Source organism: Cavia porcellus, unplaced genomic scaffold (assembly GCF_034190915.1).
Source record: "Cavia porcellus strain 051 isolate PalLab524CR breed Dunkin Hartley unplaced genomic scaffold, mCavPor4.1 scaffold_12, whole genome shotgun sequence".
Classification (NCBI taxonomy): Eukaryota; Metazoa; Chordata; class Mammalia; order Rodentia; family Caviidae; genus Cavia; species Cavia porcellus.
In genome coordinates, this window is record NW_026947495.1 from 82,812,133 (window position 1) to 82,832,776 (window position 20,644).

Below are 20,644 nucleotides of genomic sequence, written 5' to 3' on the forward strand. Positions count from 1 at the left end.
ACCTGAGCAGTCAACAAAGAGGCTTACAAATGGGTTGAATGTCAACTGACAATGTGATTCACATGCAAAGTTACCAGGGGCCGGGGGTTTAGCTTGGCAGCATAAGCGCCTGCCTGGCAAGCATGAGGTTGGGAGTTTGGTCCCCAGTGCCAAAAAAAAACAAAACAAAACTATAGAGTCATCTCACTGGGCTAAAATACTTGACTAGATAAAGTAAAATTAAAAAACAAAGAATATATTCAATACATACTTTCAAATGGCATACACATGTATTTATGAATTTTGATCTTTCTTAAATTCATACAAAAAAAGCAAGCAAAAACAAAATGTCAGTTGTACTCCAGTGGCTTCACACAGGCCACTAACGAGAGCATCTCTTAAAAAGGAATGACTACATTTCTTGCTCTGCGTGGCAGCCATGCCTACATCCCAGCACTGGGGAGGCAGAGGCAGGAGGATCACTGTGAGTCTGAGATAAGCCTGGGCTACAAAGTGAGTTGAAGACATGCATAGTGAGACCTTGTCTCAAAGAGACTCCCCCCAAGAAAACAGAAAAGAAAAATTGGGAGGGGGTTTAGCTCAGCAGCACAAGCACCTGCCTGGCAAGCATGATGTCATGAGTTTGATCCCCAGTATCAAAAGAAAAGAAAAATCCAAAAGATTCCTCTCATGGTGAGTGTCCTAACACCTGACCTGGCACACAGCAGGCCTGTGGTAGGCTTGGCTGTGACCCTGAGTGGCACGGCCTGGCTGATGTAGGGACTGCTCACAGCAGGCGCCCTTCCCACTGTGGGGTGCAAGGCTGCCTGGAGCTCACCTTCACAGGGGAAGGAGCCCGCTGCTGTGCCTGGACGGAACTGTGAGTCTGCAGGATGCAGAGGCAGGGAAGCGGGGCTGCCAGCCAGGCTCCACTCCTGCACCCCAGACTCACTGCGGGGCCGAAGCTGTTAGTAACCGGAGCAAACAGACCACCAAGGCTGCACGCCACCCTCCTGGGCGGCACCCTCTGAGGGACGGTAAAGTAGCACAGGACAAAAGCTTTACTGAACAAAGTCTGTGAGCGGCATCCTCCTGCTGCTGCCCAGAGCTTCCCAACTCCCTGAACTCTGACCTGTGAGGACACTGTCAGCCAGGCCGAAATTCTGGCACTGAGATGTCTTTAAGGATACCTGGGACGGCTGGAGTGGGCCTGCTGAAACACGTGGCCGTCCTGGAAGCTTTCATGGAACTGAGTCAAACTGATCCACTGCCCACTACACCGGGGCAGAAGTCCCACAATCAGGACGCTACACTGGGCCTCCTTAGCTGTGTGGACTGCGGTTGGCACTGCCTGTCTGCCCGCTTCTGCCCAAGAAGCCTGCGAATGATCGATGGTCTCAGCTCCCGGTCCCACGGAGCACAGCAACTGTGGAGCAGGGAGGCTGCAGCCCCAGGGGCAAAGCTGGTCCTGGACAGCCAGCTCCTCAAGGCAACACGCCAGTGGTGGGAAGGGTCAGAGCCTGGGATGAATCCCCCCACCAGTTTGAGAGTCACGGCAGATCAGAAGCAACACAGAGGGCCTAATGACACACCTACATTCACCTTTGTAAACAAAGAACTGAGAGGCTTGCTTTCTGAGCCATCGGAGTCCTTTGATTGCTTCTTTCTAAAGCTCCAACAGTGATCAGAGATGCCTGGAGGGTCTTCTCTATCAAAGACGCCTAAACAGTAACTGCCACAGGCAGCAGTTACATCTCAGCCACTCGTCTAACACTATGGGACCCACGCGCTCTCCCTGCTCGCTCCTCGCCCTCTAGGAGGCCGCCCGGCTGTCCTGGAGGGTTCTCCCCATCCCCTCTCCTGTCTTGACCCTGCTCCCCCATGGGGTACCGCTGCCCCACCATGTGCCACGTGCACCGTAAGCCCCGTGTTGTCCCTGTTCACAGTGACATTCAGACCCGAGGCGAGAGGAGAGGTGTGGGTGGTGTGGGCACCCAACACACTCCTGGCTTACTGACATATTTTTGCACAGCTGTTTCGGGCAAACTCTACCCTACCTGGGGTGCTATGCTAGGGCACAGGAGGTCTTCCTATCCTGGAGCTAGGAGCCAGAGACTGTGTTGCTCACAGGTGAAACTCTCGGGGAGGGTCACAGGTGTACACACGAAGAGGCATCGTGGCTGATGGCTACAGCCAGGTGGACCAGAACCCTAGGGGGACACAGCCCAGCATGAGGTGACAGGGGGAAGTCAGGGGGCAGGACAGGCCTGGCCTGGCACAACTGAGGAATGGCACAGCTAAGGACAGGGGCAGGTGAACCAGCACCAACATGAACTGGCACCACGTGGCAGAGGCAGAGCCACTGGGTAGATAGCAGTGGTGGGCGACACCCACTGAACCAGGGACTAGGGGAGGTGGAGATAGAGGACCACAGCAGAAACACCCAGAATGCAGATTCCTGGGCTACAGGGAGGTCCAGGGCCCTCGGCTGGGTGACCTGAGAATGCAGTGGCCCACAGTGGGGACAGCATGATGTGGGCGAGGTCCAGACAGGACACAGTGGACACTGCGAGGGAGACACAACCCGGCCACAGCTGCGCTGGAAATGGAGCACTCTGGGGAAGGCTGTAGATGCCGACAGGACAGACCAGACTGAGGCAGAGTGGGGCGGGGCAGGGGGGGACACACACACACACACACACACAGAGGACACGAGGACCCTGCAGACACAGAAGACTGGAGCCCAGAAAGGGCCAGCACTTGGGAGCCCGAAGCAGGAAGACCGTGTGTTTCCAGCCAGCCAGCTACCTTCCAGAAAAGGCCCTGCACCCCAAAGGATCACCTGGTCAGGCCACCCATCTCACTGTGGGTTTCTCCCTGGGTCCTCTGGCCTCTAGTCCTTGCCACATATGAGCCACTTTACTGTGAGCTCGTCCTCTTCAGTGCCCAGAGGAGGAATCCCCAAAAGGAGAAAGACTTGTACTGCCCCAGGGACAAGGATGGAAACTGAGGTCCTTTGTGTGGAGGGGCCAAGCAGGGCCTGTGATGGAGGCACGGGTGGGGCCCAGCAGGCACCGGAGAGGCTGCATCCTCGGCTGTGAGCTGGGGCTAAGCAGGAACTGCTCCCCGAGACATGCGGAGGCAGCCAGGGCCCTGGCCACCCTTCAAGACAAGGCCCTTCTGTCAGCAGCTGGGACCCTGCTGCTGGGTCTTCCGTCAGCCAAACTGGGAGAAAACGTGATCAAATAACTCGAGTTTGCGTGCCTGTCTTGTGGCATCTCTGGGTTTAAAGTGCAGCCTTGCTGTCTTTGTGGCACAGGTGTGGGCTCATAGGTTCTGAGGCCCTCCGTTCTGCACACACAAAAAACTGACGCTCAGCTGGGTGTGGCTCACACACCTGTAATCCAAGTATTCCATGCTAAGGCAGGAGGATTGCCAGAAGTTCAAAATGTAGGCTGTCTCAAAAAAAAAAAAAAAAAAAAAAAAATTAAAAAAAGAAAACCCAGAAGCTGCCCAGGCCTGCTTGAATTCACCCCGGTAGCCCACGAGTGCCTGCCGCTTCCAGCAAATGTATGCCACATTCTGCTTGTCAGTTCATACATCTACGCAATCTGGGTTATTCCCATCAAGTGACTGGTATGAGCCAGATGGGTGTGAGCCAGGCTGGTGTGAACACAGGTGTGCCAATCAACCCTTTTGGGTTTACACCTGGGTGCAGAATGGCTGGGTGCCAGTCCAGGGCCCGCCCTGCAGGGGCCACCTGACATAGCCGGGCCACAGGACACATGGGAGACAGCCAAACCCAACAAGGCTGGAGCCAACAAGGAGTGGGCACTTCCGAGAGAAGCCCTGGGTTCCACCCCACAACAGTCAGACAGTCACTCCTGGTGACCTCGGCACAGTGACTACACACAGAAACCACTGAGGTGGACGCCAAGTGACCAATATGATGGGAAATATCTAAGAAGACCTGCTGGGCCTGGGTCGAGGCAGCACCGTCCAACCCAGTGGTGGAGAATCACGGCCCACGTGCCGCAGCACTGGAAGCTTCACAAGGTTTGCCTTGCTGAGACAGGAAACAGCAGCATGGTAACAGACCTCTGATGCCAACACTGCAGGCCGGTGAGCATGACAGGGCTCACACTCGGGCGACACGCAGGCTCGTCCACAGCTGCTCGGGGACTGCAGGTGCTGGGCTAAAAGGTCTCCAGCCCTTCCCTCCCCGGGGTACCCCAGCCCGCAGCCCAAGGCCCGCCATGCCCTGTAAGGTGACTTCAGCACCACCAGCCCCAGGCCACTGGAAAGACATAGCAAAGAGGTGTCTGTCCGCAAAGGCTGGGCAGGGCTGGGCACTTAGGGAGTAAAAATAGAAGCCAGGAGCCCAGTAGGCAGCAGGCACCAGGCCTGCACAGTCAGGTGGTTACTGTCGGCAGGCGCAGCCTCGCACTCTGCTTTTGTGTTCTGGTCACTGCCATGTAGGTGTGGCTTTATGATAACAGAGTGGGGTGTTCTGTCTAAAATCTAGTGGACTTGACTTTATGGGAAATGAAATTTTAAAAATACTTAAGTTTGAAAACACTAGTTTGTGTACAATTCTATGAATGGACAATTACCAAATAGAAGGCTCTCCGCTAATAATTATATTTGACTTGGAGGTACACCATGCAATTTTTGATAGTTTTACCTGCATAATTATACTTTTCCTGGAGTATTATTAGCTTCTGGGTGGTGATTCTAATATTAACATAAACACACACCTCGATGTCGCGGGACCACACAGTGACACGCTGGCAGCAGAGCCGCTTGGAGGCTGCTCTCCCATGGGGTATTCATGTTCAAGTCATTAAGAACAGAACTTCCCTCAGAGAAAGGAAAGATACAGCAAGCCTTCGCACTAAGAAAACGGAGAGGGGGGACGGGCCCGAGAGAGGAGGGGCGGGAACTGCTCACTGCACCCACGGGGACCCCCCCCACGAGCTCGGTCCCGTCACCACTTCCTGTTACACTGCCACGGTGGGGCAGCGTGGTCCATCCTCTCAGGCCACACAAACACTGAGGCCAGGACAGAAGGCCAGGCCCACATGCACACCCTGGCCGGAGTGGGACACACAGGCAGGGGCCCTGGAGTTCTGCTCTTTCCAAGCCTCAGGCCAGCAGGAGCGGAAATTGCCCTGGCTGCCCAGGGAGCGTCTCCCAGAGCGAGGAACCCACTGGCAGAAGCGGCCGGCTGAAGACTGAAGGGACAGACAGACAGACCTCCAGCTGCACAGAGATGGTCATGGTGTCACCTGCTCCCTGGCCAGGCAGCTTCCTAAGGGCCTTCTGAGGCAGAGTTCTCAAGCTTATGTCACAGAGAGGGAAACTGAGGCAGGGTCACGGGAGAGATACTGTGAGGTCAAAAGCCCAGCAGTGGGCCTTCAGATTCACGAGGCCCAGCCTGCAGGTAAGATGGCAGAGAGACTCGGGCACCCAGCTGCCGTCACCTCACTCAGGGGGACTAAGCCACCCCTGCCAACCGCTCCTCAGAGCAGTGCCTGATGGCTCTGCAGGGAAAATAAACCGCAAGTCAACCTGCCTTTAGCCACTGATGCTGATTACAGGAGAAACTAATCAAAAACCCCAATGCCAAAACTACCAATGGCCTTTACTTTCACTTCGGATCCTGGCCTTCTTCTACATCCTTCCGATTCTATGTAACACTGTTTGCAAAGCGGGCTTTGGTGGCACATGCCTGTAATTCCAGCACTTGGGAGACTGGGGCAGGAGTATCTCTGTGAGTTCAAGGCCAACCTGAGCTACAAAGTAAGACTCTGTCTTAAAAAAAGGAAAATACTGCTCATTGTATAACTGGGTTTGTTTTATAAATCCTAACATCTAAACCATCTAAACCATCTAAACCCTCAAACCTCTTCAGCCAAACTCTTGTAAGGCATAATAAAAAACGCACCCTAAAGGCAGCATCTGCATGCCTCAGGTTTCAATTGGCCTCCAAGCAGGACGGTCAGCTGGCCCAGCAAAGCAGCCATCCGTGGCCTTGCAAGTTCAGCTGGGGCTTTGTTGGCCCTACTGTTTTTTAAAAACTTTTAGCCCTGGAGGTAAGTCATTGGGGTGGGGATGTGACAGCCCCACACCACCGCCCACCCACTACTCCCCACAGCAGGGCCATAGATCTTGATTTGTCAGGGAACAATCAGTTTGATCTGCTTATTGTGTGGCTTAGTGTCACAAGTATTTTAGAAAACAATTTATGGGACCTCATGCAACTATATCTGAAATTAAATCACTGCCCTTTCCAGAATCACCAGAATATTTCAGATTAAGTGGCATGCTGCTCCTGATGTTTCCCAAATTCTCCTGCTGCCGGGGTGGGGGGCCTCCATGTGCTCCTTCGGGGGGTTGGGCCTGGGCGGGGTGACCCCCATGTCCCCACCCTCCTCACGCCAGGGGAGTGGGCCAGAGTCTTCTGGGTCCAGCTCAATTCGGGCTTTGCTGAGTACCCTGGGGTCTCTGGGCCTCAGCGCTGGGGGCCCAGCCGTGAGGTGCCACAGGGATCTGTGCCCTGAAGCCACATGGGTCGCATGCTCCTTGAGTGCTCGGCACACGGAAAGCTTGGGTTTGCTCTTCTCCCTCCTGATGATGCCGTCGCCGCACATGTTCTCTGTTTCAAGGTCTAACAGCGGACAGGCGCAAGAAGCCGCGGGCTGGGCATGGGCCAGACACCAGGGCGAGCATGGCGACCCGAGACAGTGTGGCCAGAACACAGGACAGGCCACATGCCGAGCACGCTGGTCCCGGACTTCCCACACAGTGGGGTGATGCCTTTCACACTGCCTGTTACAGTCCTGTCCACTCAGGGACCCCGACAGGGTCACGGTCAGGGCTGTGTGAGTCACTCGGGAAGGCCTAGCTGCCTGCGGCTCACTGTGAGCAGGAGCACAGTGGCGCAGTGTGGCACAGCCAGGGCGGCACGGCGGGGAAGCGCTCCTGCCTCACTAACGTTCTTCCTCCATGCCCTGGTATTTCCAGTTTCACGAATACATTTTAACAGATAGTCAGAGCTCCATAAATGCTAACCCATCCTCAGAATGTCTGTTAAGAAGACGCAGGTATTCCTTGCAAACAAATGCTTCTCTCCAGAGGCCACCAGTGTGCCCCGGCTAGGGATGTGCCCTGCCTGCCTCTAAGCACGGACTCTGGGCTGCTGAGAGCCCTGCTGTGCCCTGCCCATGCGAGCTACGCACAGGACAAATGGGGCAGTCCAAGAACCGAGTGCAGAAAGGGGGCCAGAGGCACCAGCAGGGCCTGCAATCCCCCGAGTCCACTGCGACCCTCACTACAGGATGTGGAGGACCACGGGACTGGCTGACAAGCCCCACCCCACCAGCAGGCCTCTGTCATCGACTCAGACCCAGACACACATCGCAAGGGCTCCCAATGCGTCTTTCAGGAAACCTCCACCCCGCTGCACAGCACACAAACCAGAGGCTGCAAACAGAGGACCTGTCATCAGCTATTACTTCCCAGGCCGAGGGACGCTGCAGGGTCGTTGTGCAAGCGGGGAGCGCTCAGGCTCAAGTCCACACAATGCTGTGTGTGCTTCTCCAGGAGAAAGAGACCAAACTGTGGGTAAGAACCAGACTGCTACAAAAACAAAATATGAAATCAATTAACTAAAGTTTTCTGAATGACACAATGTCTTTCTACTCTTCCTCCACGTTAAAAAAAAAGAAAAGAAAAAGAAAGAAAGAAACAACTCTTTTACTATAAAGCAGAGGTAAGAAAAAGAGAGTCGATGAAAAAGAAATTTAAACAACTGGCCTCTCACCTGCAATGAGCCAAATGAAGAGATTCTCCTCAGTGTACCTAATTTGCACACAGATACTGGAATAAGTCACTCTGATTATCCAGCGTGTGCTAGGTAGAGGCTCTGAACTCACCAAGTCCCCTTGGTGGCCACTCCCAAATTCCCTGAGATAAGAACAAACAAAACCAACACCTAACATTTGACCTGAAAATGAAAATCTCCCGTTAAGTAGCATTAGGCATAATAACAAAGAACATGGAAATAATGTATCACAAGGTTACAGCACAACCAAAGGGAAAGAATCTGAACTGTTACCTATGTATCGGTCCAGGGGGCAGGAGAGGGGGAGATCTGTCCTTTTTTTTTAAAGGTATTTTAGCATTAGATAAAGATTACAAAAGCTATATACATTTATAAGTACTGACATACAAAAATGGTATCTAATAAAATGTTATCCCAGACAGTCAAACTCAACTTCATTAAAGTCAAAATAAGATCCCTACTCGATACAGAACCACACGTGTTCACACAGCTACCAACTCCAGGGTCCCCCCCGAGCGCAGGTACCATCTGCGAGAGCAGAGCTCTGGACCCCCAGACAGCAGGACAGATGACCTCACCGGGTGACTGGGAACAGTCCTCTCTGGGCCTGCGGTGCAGGCCAGTCCAGGTTTTCCCTCTCCGTGCCCTGGTTTCCTGACTGGTAAGGTGGGTGATGCGCTACACTATGGGGTATAGTGAGGACTGAGTTCACGCATGTCAAGCACCCGGAACAGAAAAGTAAGCACCTAAATATTCATCACTAAATCCACTCATGTCATGTCCAGCAGACAAAAGATTCGGTTTCTCTGCAGAAACCACCCTGATTGCCAACAGATCCTTGCGGTTCTGCGTTCAGCCGCACCAGACACCAGGAAGTCCGCATGGGCTTGTTTCTCAGAAAACTGAAAGGTAACACTGTAAAGCCTACTTTCGTCACTGTTCATGTGCAAAACCAATTCAGACATTTTCAGTTCTGCTCTGGCCAATAATCTGCAGGGGCTCGAGTCCACCAGGCGGAGAGGTCAGCTCGCATTTGGCTGTTTCTCTCCAGGGTCCCGACGCCTGCTGCCGGGGTGCTGTGAAGCTGCAGGCGCTGAGGGCCTGCCACGAAGGAGGTTGGGGACAGGGATGGGTCTGCCGGAGGACAGAGTCAACACTCAGGCTTTGCCGAAGTTTCCGTGTTTTGCACGCCACCCTCTTCCAACAGTGCTCACGTGGAAGCACTTCCTTCCCACGCGCCCCTTCCCCAGAGCTGCTCCCCAGGAGTGGGGTCTGCCTGGCTCCAGGGCACCGTGTCCTCACTGCAGTGGAAGATGATGCTGAGTCAGCTCCACGCCTCTCCGAGGAGGCTCCTCTGCTGGGAGGTCACCCTCTGACGCCAGCCCACACCGGGACCCAGCAGGCGCCTCCTGTGGACCCACTGAGGCAGAGGCCGACAGTGTGAGCCGACTCCAAGCCCAGCAGCTGGTTCAGGCCTCAGAGTGGAGCGCAGCCTGGGCCCAGCCTGCAATGTGCTTGGCCACTAGGCCTTCCCTGACCTGACTGGGCAGCTAGGAGATGGAGGGCAGAAGTGCTACTCCATCCTGTTCCTGTTCCTCAGCCAAGCACAGACAGAGGGGAGCCACTGGTGCAGGAACAATGTCTCCAACCGCTGCTTCTGAAAGGGTGGCCTGTGTGCTCCCTGAGCTTGCAGGCGCCGGCCTTCAGGCTCTCTCTCCTGGGCACCCAGCAGCCAGCAGATGCGCACCGCACCCTGCTCCCAGATTCCGGGCAGTGTGGGGTGCCCAGGGCCAACCACCCACTTCTGGCTGCTCCACAGGTAAATGGACGGCAACAGGGTCAAGGTTCCAAGCGGGCAGACACAGCAGTCCCACTGGAGCCGGGCAAAGCTGGAAAGGTACACTAGAGCGCCAGCAGAACCCACACCTTCAGAGTTCCAATATCACACAGTCACACAAACTCCACAGGGCAGCTTGTGAGAATTTTTTTCCAAATAAAAAAAAAAAATTAGAAGCAGGGAAGTTTTTGAAAGAAATTAATACTACTAAACTCTATGGCCAAAACTCCGTGGAACATGAATTCAAGGCAGACTTTACCAAGAGCGGAAGTCGATGGTGGCCCCAGCCTGTGTCTTGGACCACGTGGGGAAAAAGAGTCTGCCACCTACCCCGACGCAGTCTACCAAGTGAGTCCCAGTCTGCAAGACACGTTCTCGCGCATGTGCAGCAGAAAGGGGATGGGGCTCAAACCCAGCACCTTTCACTAGGTCTGTCCTTGGCCTATTTTCTGTTTTATTTCGAGACAGGCTTTTGTTGCCCAGGCCAGGCTTGAATTTGCAATTCTCCTGCCCTGACCTCCCAAAGCACTGGGATTATAATTGTGCGCCAGCATACAGCATCTTCTCAATACAGAATGTTACCTAGGTTTTCAGCAAATGATGCAACCCTGCATTTGAAACCTATGAACTGGAAAAAGGCATGCTTTGGAGGTAGGATAAAACATCAAATGTAGATTATCTCATATCAGAGTATTGCTAATATGGAGCTGTAACTCCTCAGAGACACGCATGTCCCTGAGGCACGGCTACAGCTCTAAGTGTGTGTCCCAGTGGCTGTCCCCCACACGGCCCTGAGACGATCCACCCCCGATGCACAGGGCGTGGGTGCTGCGCCCCTAGAAAGGCTTCATGCAGGTGAGGAGCACAGTGAGGCCACTACTCCTGCTCTGAGGCCGATGCCCAAATGCTGCCAAGCACTCCTGCACCACGGAGGACAGCGCAGGTTCTTCCTGAGTTATTTCCACCACCAGGACTCTTGAAACTAGACATTCAGATAGCAAGTCTAGGGCTGGGGAAAGGGAACCAGCCTGCGCCAGGGAGGGGGTTTCACCCAGTGCCACCATCCAATTCCAGGCATCCCCAAAGCAGGCCGGAAGTCTTCACCTCTACACGTTCACCCCGAGACAAAAGCTCTGTCACCTGACTTTCACGGGAGCCATAATTACATACCTGCATGTTTAAAGGAACACATATTTATGACAAAATAAATAAAAGGAATAGAGAAATGCTGTGTGAGACGTTCGATCTTAACTCAACCCCAGGCAGGGAAATGCAGTGGGCCTTCAGCTGCACACCAGGCGTTCTGCACGTACGTGTGCACATGTGCGCACACAGGTGTGTGGGACCGTCCCCAGAAGCACAGCGGCCAGGAGGACAGGGTCTGTCCAGAATCAGCATCTCGGGCTCTACTGAGGGCGCAGCAGGCTCAGCATCCACTTGGGCAGGGCAGCATTTCCAGCTCTATCTCTGGGAGCCCCGGATTTTCTAAAAAGCAATTTGCTTGTTCAAGTCTGCTCCAAGGCTGAACAATTCTACACGTGTACCATTGCCAACTCTGCCTTACAAAGAGAAAAAAGTTTGCAGGAAACTTCCCAAACAGAAGCGATTAATTAAAAAGGAATCCCATGGGGCGGGGGCCGAAGAAAGCAGCAGAGGCCACGAGGTGAGAGCAGGGGTGCAGGGAAGATGCCAGGGCGCGGGCCGGCTTCCAGCACACAGGTCTGCCAAGCCACCCTCCTCCAAAAGAGTGTGAATTACTGAGCTCCTTTCCAAGGTTATGGCTGAGTTTACTGGTTGCTTTTCTGAAGCTATAATATTTGAAGGAATTTATAGGCTTAGGAATTTCATTAAGTTTAGCAAACGAAAATAATTCTTAATTAAAGCAAACATAAATTTTAGACTTTTTTTAAAATTTAAGAGGACAGAAAAACCCACAAATTCAAGAAGACTCAATGCATGACTGATTGAGTATAATTTATAGACCTGACTGTCTGACTGTAATAAATCAACACTTTTAGTGTAAAATAGGAAAATATGTACCTTTACTGAATACTTCATGATATTAAAGAATTATCTGTTAGGAGTCAAGATGGAATTATGTTTTTTAACGCACCTTTATCTTTTAGCTACATTGATAAAATATCCAGATAAAATATTCACTTTAAAATGATCAAGTGGGGAGGGGTGAAAATGGATAGGGGATAAATGACATCTGCCAATCGCTCCCGGTGGACCCTAGAGCAGGAGACCCCAGGTAACTCGTTCCCATAAAACAATTTTAAGAGATTTTAAGAAGTGAAATTTTCAGAGAATTCCATGCACTGAGTGATCTAAATTCAAAGACCACTCCTCCTGATGATGAAACTGACCCTCGTGGTAGCTTCCATGGACAGAAGCCCCAAAGAGTTCTGTAAGGGCCGTCCCCAGACGGTGTGCAGCAGTAAGACAGCAAAGCCCCTGCTTGACCGTGGACCTCGCCCTGCATGACCCTGTCCTCATTTCTGGGGCACGGGGTGAAGTCCTCTGCCCCCAGAGGGCCTCCTGACACTGATCGGCTCCTGCGTTCTGACCTGAGGGACTGAACCCCGTCTCCCCGTGAGCAACTCCCGCACAGGGCCCTCATGCTGAGGTCTGGCCTCACCAGCACAGCCACACCATGGACCACAGGAGCAGGAATCGAATCACCTGCAAACAGCGACAGCTGGGTTACTTCTGATAAAAAAATCTCTAATTCACAAGTGGCAACCCACTTACCAGGGGTGCTCCAGGGAAAAAATTCCCTTACAGATATTCTAAAGTTTAGCACACATGAAACTTTTAAGCCTCCATTTTCACTCACGTAGCACACGCACCCTGGGCCCCGTGGGTCCCGGGGGCCCCAGGCTGGGCTGTGAACTCCTCTCCCCTAAGGGAATGACCTGGACCCAGTGAGCCCAGAAGACTGAAGGAAGCTGCCGACACCACTGGCAGGAGCAGGCACATTTCCCCAGGGTAATGACCAACGCTGACTGCACCCCACCACCCGACCCAGGCAGCACAGACCAAAGGACTCGAGACCACAGGCGCGGTCTTGCGAGACAGGGTCTCCCAGAAGACCTGGGCCGGCTCACCCGGCCATCTGGCAGGAGGCGGCCCGAGCGTGTGGAGCGTGTGCTCGGGAATGAAGCAACCGTGTAGCCATCAATTAGCACCCAATCTGCAGCCAAATTTATACCCTAAACTTCTTGCGTGTATTCAAACTGTAAACAGAAGCTCCTTGAACGCTGGTTTTGTTTTCCAGCTGTGTACCTCTGAAAGCCAGAGGAGTGAAGACCCCGACCCAGACCCCAGGGACGGGCTTCATTTTCCTATCAGGACTCCCTCGGCCTGGGCAGCAACACTGACTACGGGAACCGGCTGCCGGAGGCTCTCCTGCAGATGCAGACGCGGTCCTGCGGGGCTGGACTGTTAACATCAAGATTCTCTCAGGTAACGTCAAGGCCCATCTGCAGAGTTCGTCGTGGAAATGGAACATGCACAACAGCGCTGTTCTCAAACATGCGCAAGCATCGCGAGCACACCAGCACCCAGTCCACACACCTGCCTCTGGGGCTCCTGCAGCCTAGCCCGAGCCCCCAGAAAGTCCAGCCTCCTGTGACTCAGTTTCCTATTCTGTAAAATGGGAAAAATACAACAACTTATTCAATTCTATGAGAAACCCAAAGTACAAAGAGCAAGAGAGAAGACAGATAACCATCTTTACAAACTCCCTTCAAAAGCCATGATGTGAATTACATGAGTGAACACATACAAATCCCAGAGAGCCGCGGCCCTGAGCCGACTGCTCATCGTCACCCCGCGGGATTGACCGCCAAGGGATCCCTCGCAGGTTCACGAGGAAGCTCGCTAATGGCTACTGGTCCTGTCTCATCCTTCACAGGAGGAAGCGATGGAACCCCTGGGTATGGTATGCAGTTCCCACATTTGTGACAAACTGGGGACACAGTGGATTGCGCATCAAAATGCAGGAACAAGCAGAAATGGCTTCCCACTTACCCTGGAAAGAATTCAGACAGGAAGAAAAATTTCATACTTGTTTCTTTCTGATTAGAAGAAGGAGTAAACCCCACACAACCCATGGCCCATCTGCTGACATCTTTTTTGGTACCAGGAATCGAACTCAGGACTTTGCACTTGCCGGGCAGGAGCTGGGCCACTGAGCTCTCTCCCCAGCCCCTGACATTTTAATATATTCTCCTTGTCTCTCTGTTCTGCACCAATGTAGATTTTACATCACTGTAGTACTTAGCAATCTGCTTGACTTATATTTACAAAATGCATTTTTCTGTGCCATTTTTTAAAAATCTCACTAGAAATGAGTGCACAGAGGCAATCACTGGAACATAAATAAGAAATGATTTTTAACAAACTTCTTTTTGAATCTACAGTTTTGACATCCAAAATACCCTGTTGATCTGGGCTTGTTTACTGTCCAGTGTGTTTGTTTTTAAATAAAATTCTCTGGTCAAACATAAATTGTATAATTTATCTGAAAATTTACAGAAAGCAAAGGATAAAATGTCTACCTACAACTATGCTGAGCCTGCAGGTGGGCATCCAGCTGCCCTTGGTGCCCGCTGGCTCAGGGGCAGGCACCCCTGACGTGGGATCAGACAAGCCCGCCAACAGGATGGGACAGGAAAGGAGGAGCGTGTGTTACAGTGGGGCCGGGGACTGAGGAGCAGCACCCCAGGCTAATACCCGTCTCTCTCCCAAGAGACCGGCGCATCTGAGGCAGAGACCATCATCCTGGCAGAGACACCGGGCCACACCAGGACCCTCAGCCCCCAGCTTTGGGAAGAGCAAGCAGTCCACAGCCTGGAGCTTTTGCACAAAAAGGCGCATGTCTAGCATGCCATGAGAAACACAGATAGGGCAGGCTGAGTGCCCTACAGACAGGAAGTGAGGACACGGACCCTCTAAAGACAGGAAGTAGGACACGCGCCCCTGAAAGACATAGGGACCGTGACTTAGGAGAGCCTGCCCTCGTCTCCCGTGGGGTCCCGGTATCTGGCCTATAAAATACAAATGGCTACTGTAACTGTGGAGGGAGCCCTGGACTCTGCCTCAGCAGGACCTCTATCACCCTTTGGCAGCAAATACGCTTTCTGAATGCAATTCTTTGCTCCACGGAGGGCCTCCCTCGCGGGAGGATATGCTACCTCCTCCCTGAGGCTGGAGCTCCGTCCCCAAACACCGCATTACTGTGCACTGCCCTTCCCCAGGGAATCTGCAGTTCTCTTCCAACTCAGCTACTGAAAAACCTTCCGGCTCGTGTCAAAATGAAGACTCATGTTACGAGAACTCAGTGTTTAAAACAAGCCTGAGGCTGAGCACTGTGGCACACGCCTGTGATCCTAGCACTTGCGAGGCTGACGCAGGAGGACCGTGGCAACTTTGAAGCCAGCCTCAAGTACATAGCAACCTGTCTTGAAAGCTCAACAAATAAAAACTAAAATGAAATAGGCTCCAGCACCCTACTGTTCTGGCAATATGAGCCTTCCTAATTCTCCAAGGCACTGCAGCCTGTCCGAGGCACAGGGATTTTTTTCTGTGGCATCCCCGCAGCTCCCCACCCAGCAGGGTCACACAAGAGCTAAACCACACCTGAACCTCACGCCTGGGGACCCTCTTTGGCCTGCTCCTCCAGGCTCCGCCCCAGGTCGCACACTCCAGGGATCTGAGCCATAGCAAAGATCCAGAGGTTTCCTTCAAATGAGCAGCTCTAAGTTCCCCCACTTGCCCAAAATGGAGAGCAGCAGGCTCAAGTGAAGCAAACACAGGCGACTGCCTCTCCCCATGAGAGGATGGAGCTGGCCCTGGTGCCAACCTCCACCCACTCTGCTCCACACGAAGCCCGCTGGACCCAGTGCGCCCCCACGCCTGTGGGTTCCACTGAGAAGGATGTAACATCTAGTACTTCCAATCCAATTTTTCAAGCAATTTTGAGGAGGCGAACAACCGCCTGGCCTGGTTTCCAGGCGGCCCGGGTGAGGGAGTGCATGCATGTCTCTGCCAGCAGCAGTGTGGCTCCCTGGTGATGCGTCCCAAGGGCCCCCTCTGCCGCAGGTGCCAAGAAGCCAATCTTGGCCGCTCAGCACTCCTCGTTCCACCTGCGGGCCCTGGGCAGCTGCGCTAACAGAGACGGATGGCCTGTCAGCGGGGAGCTGGCATGCCGCGCTGGGCGCAGCGAGGGCACAGCCAGCCTGGGCTCCAGCACCAGCTCTGGGGAATACGGGGGCTCCTTTCACCACTCACGTGCCTGGTGTGCGGCGGAAGCAAGCAGTCTGGGGTGTGGTATGCCTGCTTAAAGTCCGAGTCCCTAGCACAGAAGGAGGGGTGAGGGGACGGCCTCCATCAGGTTGCCCCAAAAGCCTGGTGCCCAGGGGAGGATGTTGGGCAGTGGATTCAGACACTGCGGGCACCGAGGCCTGCAGAGATGAAGCCCGAGGAGGTGCCTACAATCCCCGTTCAAATCATCTGGTAGAACGGAGGTGGGGCTGAACCACACATTGCAGAAAGCAAGGATCTGTTCACAGAATCAGAGCCAAGGGCTGGGGATTTAAAGCCGTGTCCTTAGTAACAGGATTTATCTCTCTGAGTGCGTCCTCGCATCTTTCACAGTCCTCTCAGATGAGGGTCTCACTGGCCATTATCAGGAACAAAAATACGAATAATACGAAGAGAAACTCAAACCACAGAAAACTTCTCAGCATTTACACAAGTAGTGAGGAAAGGTAATATACGCAGGGAGTTATATACATAATAAGACCTGTAAAGGTACGTGTTTCTTTTCTTTAGTTATAACCACAGTCATAAACCACACAATTCAGTCATTCCAGCTGAAAAACAAGAACATAATTCTACTGGGTTAAAAAAAAAAAAAAAGAAAGAAAGAAAGAAAAGATGCCACTATTCAGGGTTGGGAGTGTTTCTACTGTCATCTGTTTTGTCACCTCGCTGGCATAAAAGAACAATGAGCTAAGCTTCAGAATGGAGCCGGGGGCACTCACAACGGGCAAGGGCTGAAACACGGGTGTGATTCTAACAGGTGCCAGGTAAAAGGAAGTGATGGCAAAGGCCACGCTCCTCATAACTGAACGGACCATTCCAAAATGACAAAACAGTTTTCAAAGAGTTGCAGTACCTGTTTCCTTCTGTTTAATTAAAAGCTGATCATAAACTGTGGAAGGTACACTTGCACTGCAGTAAATAAATTTAGAAGACAGAGTGCTCATACACAGTACGTTTAAAGACAAACTCAGGACCTAAACCCCCAGCACCAGCCCCAAGGCCAATCTGCAGACTCAGGAAAAACATTAGGAGAGGAATGTAAAAGCTGAGGACATGGGTGGTTCTAGGGTGCCGGACAGAAGCTCCCCAAGGACAGGGCATGAGACCTCAGGACACCTGCTGCCCCTCTGAGAGAGGCCAGGTCAGTTCCCCAAGCCATGTGCCTGCACTGCCCATCCCAGAGAGGGGCACCTACCTTGGGCCTGGGCCGCAGAGCTGTGGGAGTAGCCCAGCGCCAGGAGCGCCGTCTCCACCAGCTGGCTGAAGAGCACATCCTTGCGCACCAGGACGAACTCAGCGTGTTCCTCTCTGTTGTCATACTCGAGAGAGCCGTCCAGCTGCTCCACCACGCAGAAGACGGGCACCATCAAACCTGGAGGAGATGAGAGCAGAGCTGGGTTACCATGCAGCTCCCAGCCTGGGATGAGATGGTGCTAAATGTCCCTTGGTGGTGGCCCAGGGCCTTAGACTGCACCAGCCTCTTGGCAGGGGGGCTGGATGGCAGGCAGGGGTCCCCTTGTGTTACTACCCCACTGCAGAACTGCCTGAGCAGCAGGGAGAGCCCTGAGATTCCAGCCATTAAAAAGGGAGGCCCCCCATGAGCTCAGGCCCAGCATACAGGCAAGGTCAGGATGACCACGGAGCCTGGTCTGCATACCTGCTTTCACCAGGAACTGCGAACCAGCCCTGGCACACCGCAGTGACGCTGCCTCGACTAGAATGCATCCCCCGCTTCCCGCCCAAGACACCTCTGGGAGCAGGGTGGCATGTTTGATTTCAGGGCCTGAGACAGTCCATGAGTAGGTACAGGAAGGGCAGTGAGAATTTTTACAAGTTCCTCTGGCTGCACTTGTTTAATTGTGGTGAACAGCTCATCCACTGGGCGGAGAAGATCCTGATCACTAAAGCCTTAACTAACAGTTAGCTCTCGTCAAGCACACTACCAGATACAGAGCCTCGTCCCCTGAAAATTATTTTATGTATTAACACCAGTTACCACTAGAAAAAGTATCTTTCTTGTGTTTGCGAAGAAAAGAAGTAAACTACCCTAAAGAATAAAGCAAATTAGTTTAGTTGAAAATCTGTTGAAATCTGTTGTCACTGAAATATTTCTCTGCTTTGTATCAAAGTGTGAAAAGCTAAAAAATGTTTAATTCGCCAAACATTTTTAAACTGTTTTTTTATTTAAAAGAAAAAAAGTCATACAGGCATTGAAATCTACATACAGCCAAGGCAGAAGATTCGAGTGCTATCAACACACGAGTTGTAAACCCGGACTCTGCCCTGCACGGCGCACACAAGTCTGCATGTCCCGGAAGGAGGTCGCGGGGGGCCCTTGTCTGCGAGAAACACGCAGTCCTACCAGGTCCGGGGAGGTAGAGACCAGGGCTGGCCGGGGACAGCCAGACCCACGCGTAATGGTGCAGTCCGTGGGGGCCACGTTGGGAGCGCAACGCCTGGAGGCCCTCCCCACCCGACTATCCCGGAGCCCTGACTCACTCCCTGCTGAAGGGCACAGGCGGGGGCAGACTCGCTGCAAACTACGGGCTACCAGATTGAGCTTTCTGTTCTAAAGATAATACAATGGCGCAACTGGTTCCCCTGTGCTAATTATTATTATTAAAGATAATAAGTATTGGGCACAATTATTAAATGTAGCAATTATTAACAGTAATAATACTCATTAGGCATTGTTATCATTAAAGACCAGAGTAATTATTATTAAGACTGCATAAACTCCTAGCAAATCCCGTCAATCATGCCAGGCATTGGTGCTGAGCGACCACATGGCTCCTGCGTCTGCAGCAGCACCCACGCTGCCCGTGGTACAAATGGATGGGAATGCCAAGGCGGGGCAGGCCGAGCTTTCAGACAAAAAGGGGATTTAGCCTGGCCACTGGGTGTTACAGAAAACAGCCTACATGGGGGCCACCCCTGTAGATGATGTCTGACTATCCACACTTAGACTGCAGGACAGGAAATGAATGACACTGAGCTGCACCGAGTTCTCTGTGCAACCGGTCCTGTCTGGGTTCATGCACTTGGCCAGCCCGAGCAGCTGCTGTGTGCTGCAGGCCCCACCCTGTGCAGGGAGCGCTGCACAGCCTCTAGAGCAAACCCTCAAGCTGGCACGGGGTGCCTGGCCCGGAAGCAGGCTGACTTCCGCTCCCTACAACTGCAGCAGGTATACCCAGTGGGGTCAGGAGTGCCTGACCACGAGGGCCTGTGTGTGCTCACAGGGTCACAGTCACACATCCTCGTGTGTGCCATGCACCTCGGCACCAGGTAAGACCCCTGAATCCAGTTGCCTTGGAGCTGTTACTTGGCAATTTCCTGGGAGCATAAACTTTTCATGGTCTGGAGCTACGGTCCAGACCATGTTACAAAGACAGATGATATTAACAGCTCAATTAGATAGGCGATCACAGAAACACAGGATAAAGCACAGGGATCTCGGGACCATCAATAAGTGAAGCATTTTTAAGTGCTGCTGTTCACTGACTCAAGGCAGAAGCAGTAAGCCCAAAAAACAGCAGAAAGACACCCCTCGGTCAACAGGCAAGCACCTCCCGGTGTGGGCACTGCCTGCCAATACAACAGTCACCTGCAGCGGGTGACGGCTGGGTATGTTGTGAAGCAAATACACAGAAGCCAATAAACTATCAAAGAACATTGTATTTATCCCTGAGGAAAGATTACCTTCTTTTTAAAATTTGATCTAAACAGTGACTGTCTTTACAATAAAAAGTAGATGGAATTACTAGTGCCAACGACAAGAGAAATGAAGAGCCGTAAAATAGGCTGGCGGTGTTGTGGCGTCTGCTCAACCCTTCTAGCCTTCAAAACAAGTCCCCGAGAGAGATGGGACTCCCCGTGCCCCATCACCCGCGCACTGCACACACGGAGAGAAAGAGGAAGGAGGTGTGGAGCGAGGGGCAGGACGGGAGGGGCGCAGGACGCACTTCCGAAGGCAGGGTGAGAAGGAAGGGTTAAAAGGCCAGTCCCAGGGAACAGCAGAGTGGGAAGCAGGATGCCCAGGTTCAGAGCCCACTCCAGGCGGGCGGGCAGCAGAGCTAGGGAACCGCCCGGCTATGCGAGCATACGGTGTTATTTCTCTTTTATGGTAGCACAGACCCATTTCCAGACGATCAGGTGAGAACTTTGGACCTTCTGATCAAGCCCTGCTAAGCCTTTTACAGTTACAGCAGAAATGGGAGCTCAATCCTCAGGGCAGGCGCCTGGGCCCCGCTGTGCTCTGCAAGTCAAGCCCCGTCCTAGCCATGGAGATACTTGGAAAATTCTGTCAGAGAACACAAAAAACAAGCCTGGAACTCTGTCCAAACATGGTAGCTATGAGGCTGAGCTTCAAGCTGTTCCCAGGACCTCATGTCTGAGAAAGCATAGAGAGTTACAGGAAGTTAAACGACGTTAGCCAGGGGTGGCGGGCATACCTGTAACCCTAGCTACTCAGGAGGCTGAGGCTCAAGGATCACTAGTTTAAACACAGCCGAGCAACTTAGTGCAACCCTGTCTCAAAATAAAATTTTAAAAATCTTTAATTTGCCATTGTTACTGCCTCTCCACAACACACCAGTCACGCGAGCTGAGCCGGGCAGGAGAACGGTTAAATGGACAAACGGCCCCAGCCA

At 52.7% G+C, this 20,644-nt stretch overlaps 1 protein-coding gene across 5 annotated transcripts in view; it reads right to left on the minus strand.

The window, feature by feature from the left end:
- Positions 1–20,644, minus strand: part of Satb2 (SATB homeobox 2) — a 142,565-nt gene that overhangs the window by 100,954 nt on the left and 20,967 nt on the right. For all 5 annotated transcript variants that reach the window (XM_063259515.1, XM_063259518.1, XM_063259516.1 and 2 more), the window contains one exon: positions 17,191–17,367. In XM_063259515.1, coding sequence (XP_063115585.1) covers positions 17,191–17,367 — 177 coding nt within the window. The remainder of the gene's footprint in view (positions 1–17,190; positions 17,368–20,644) is intronic.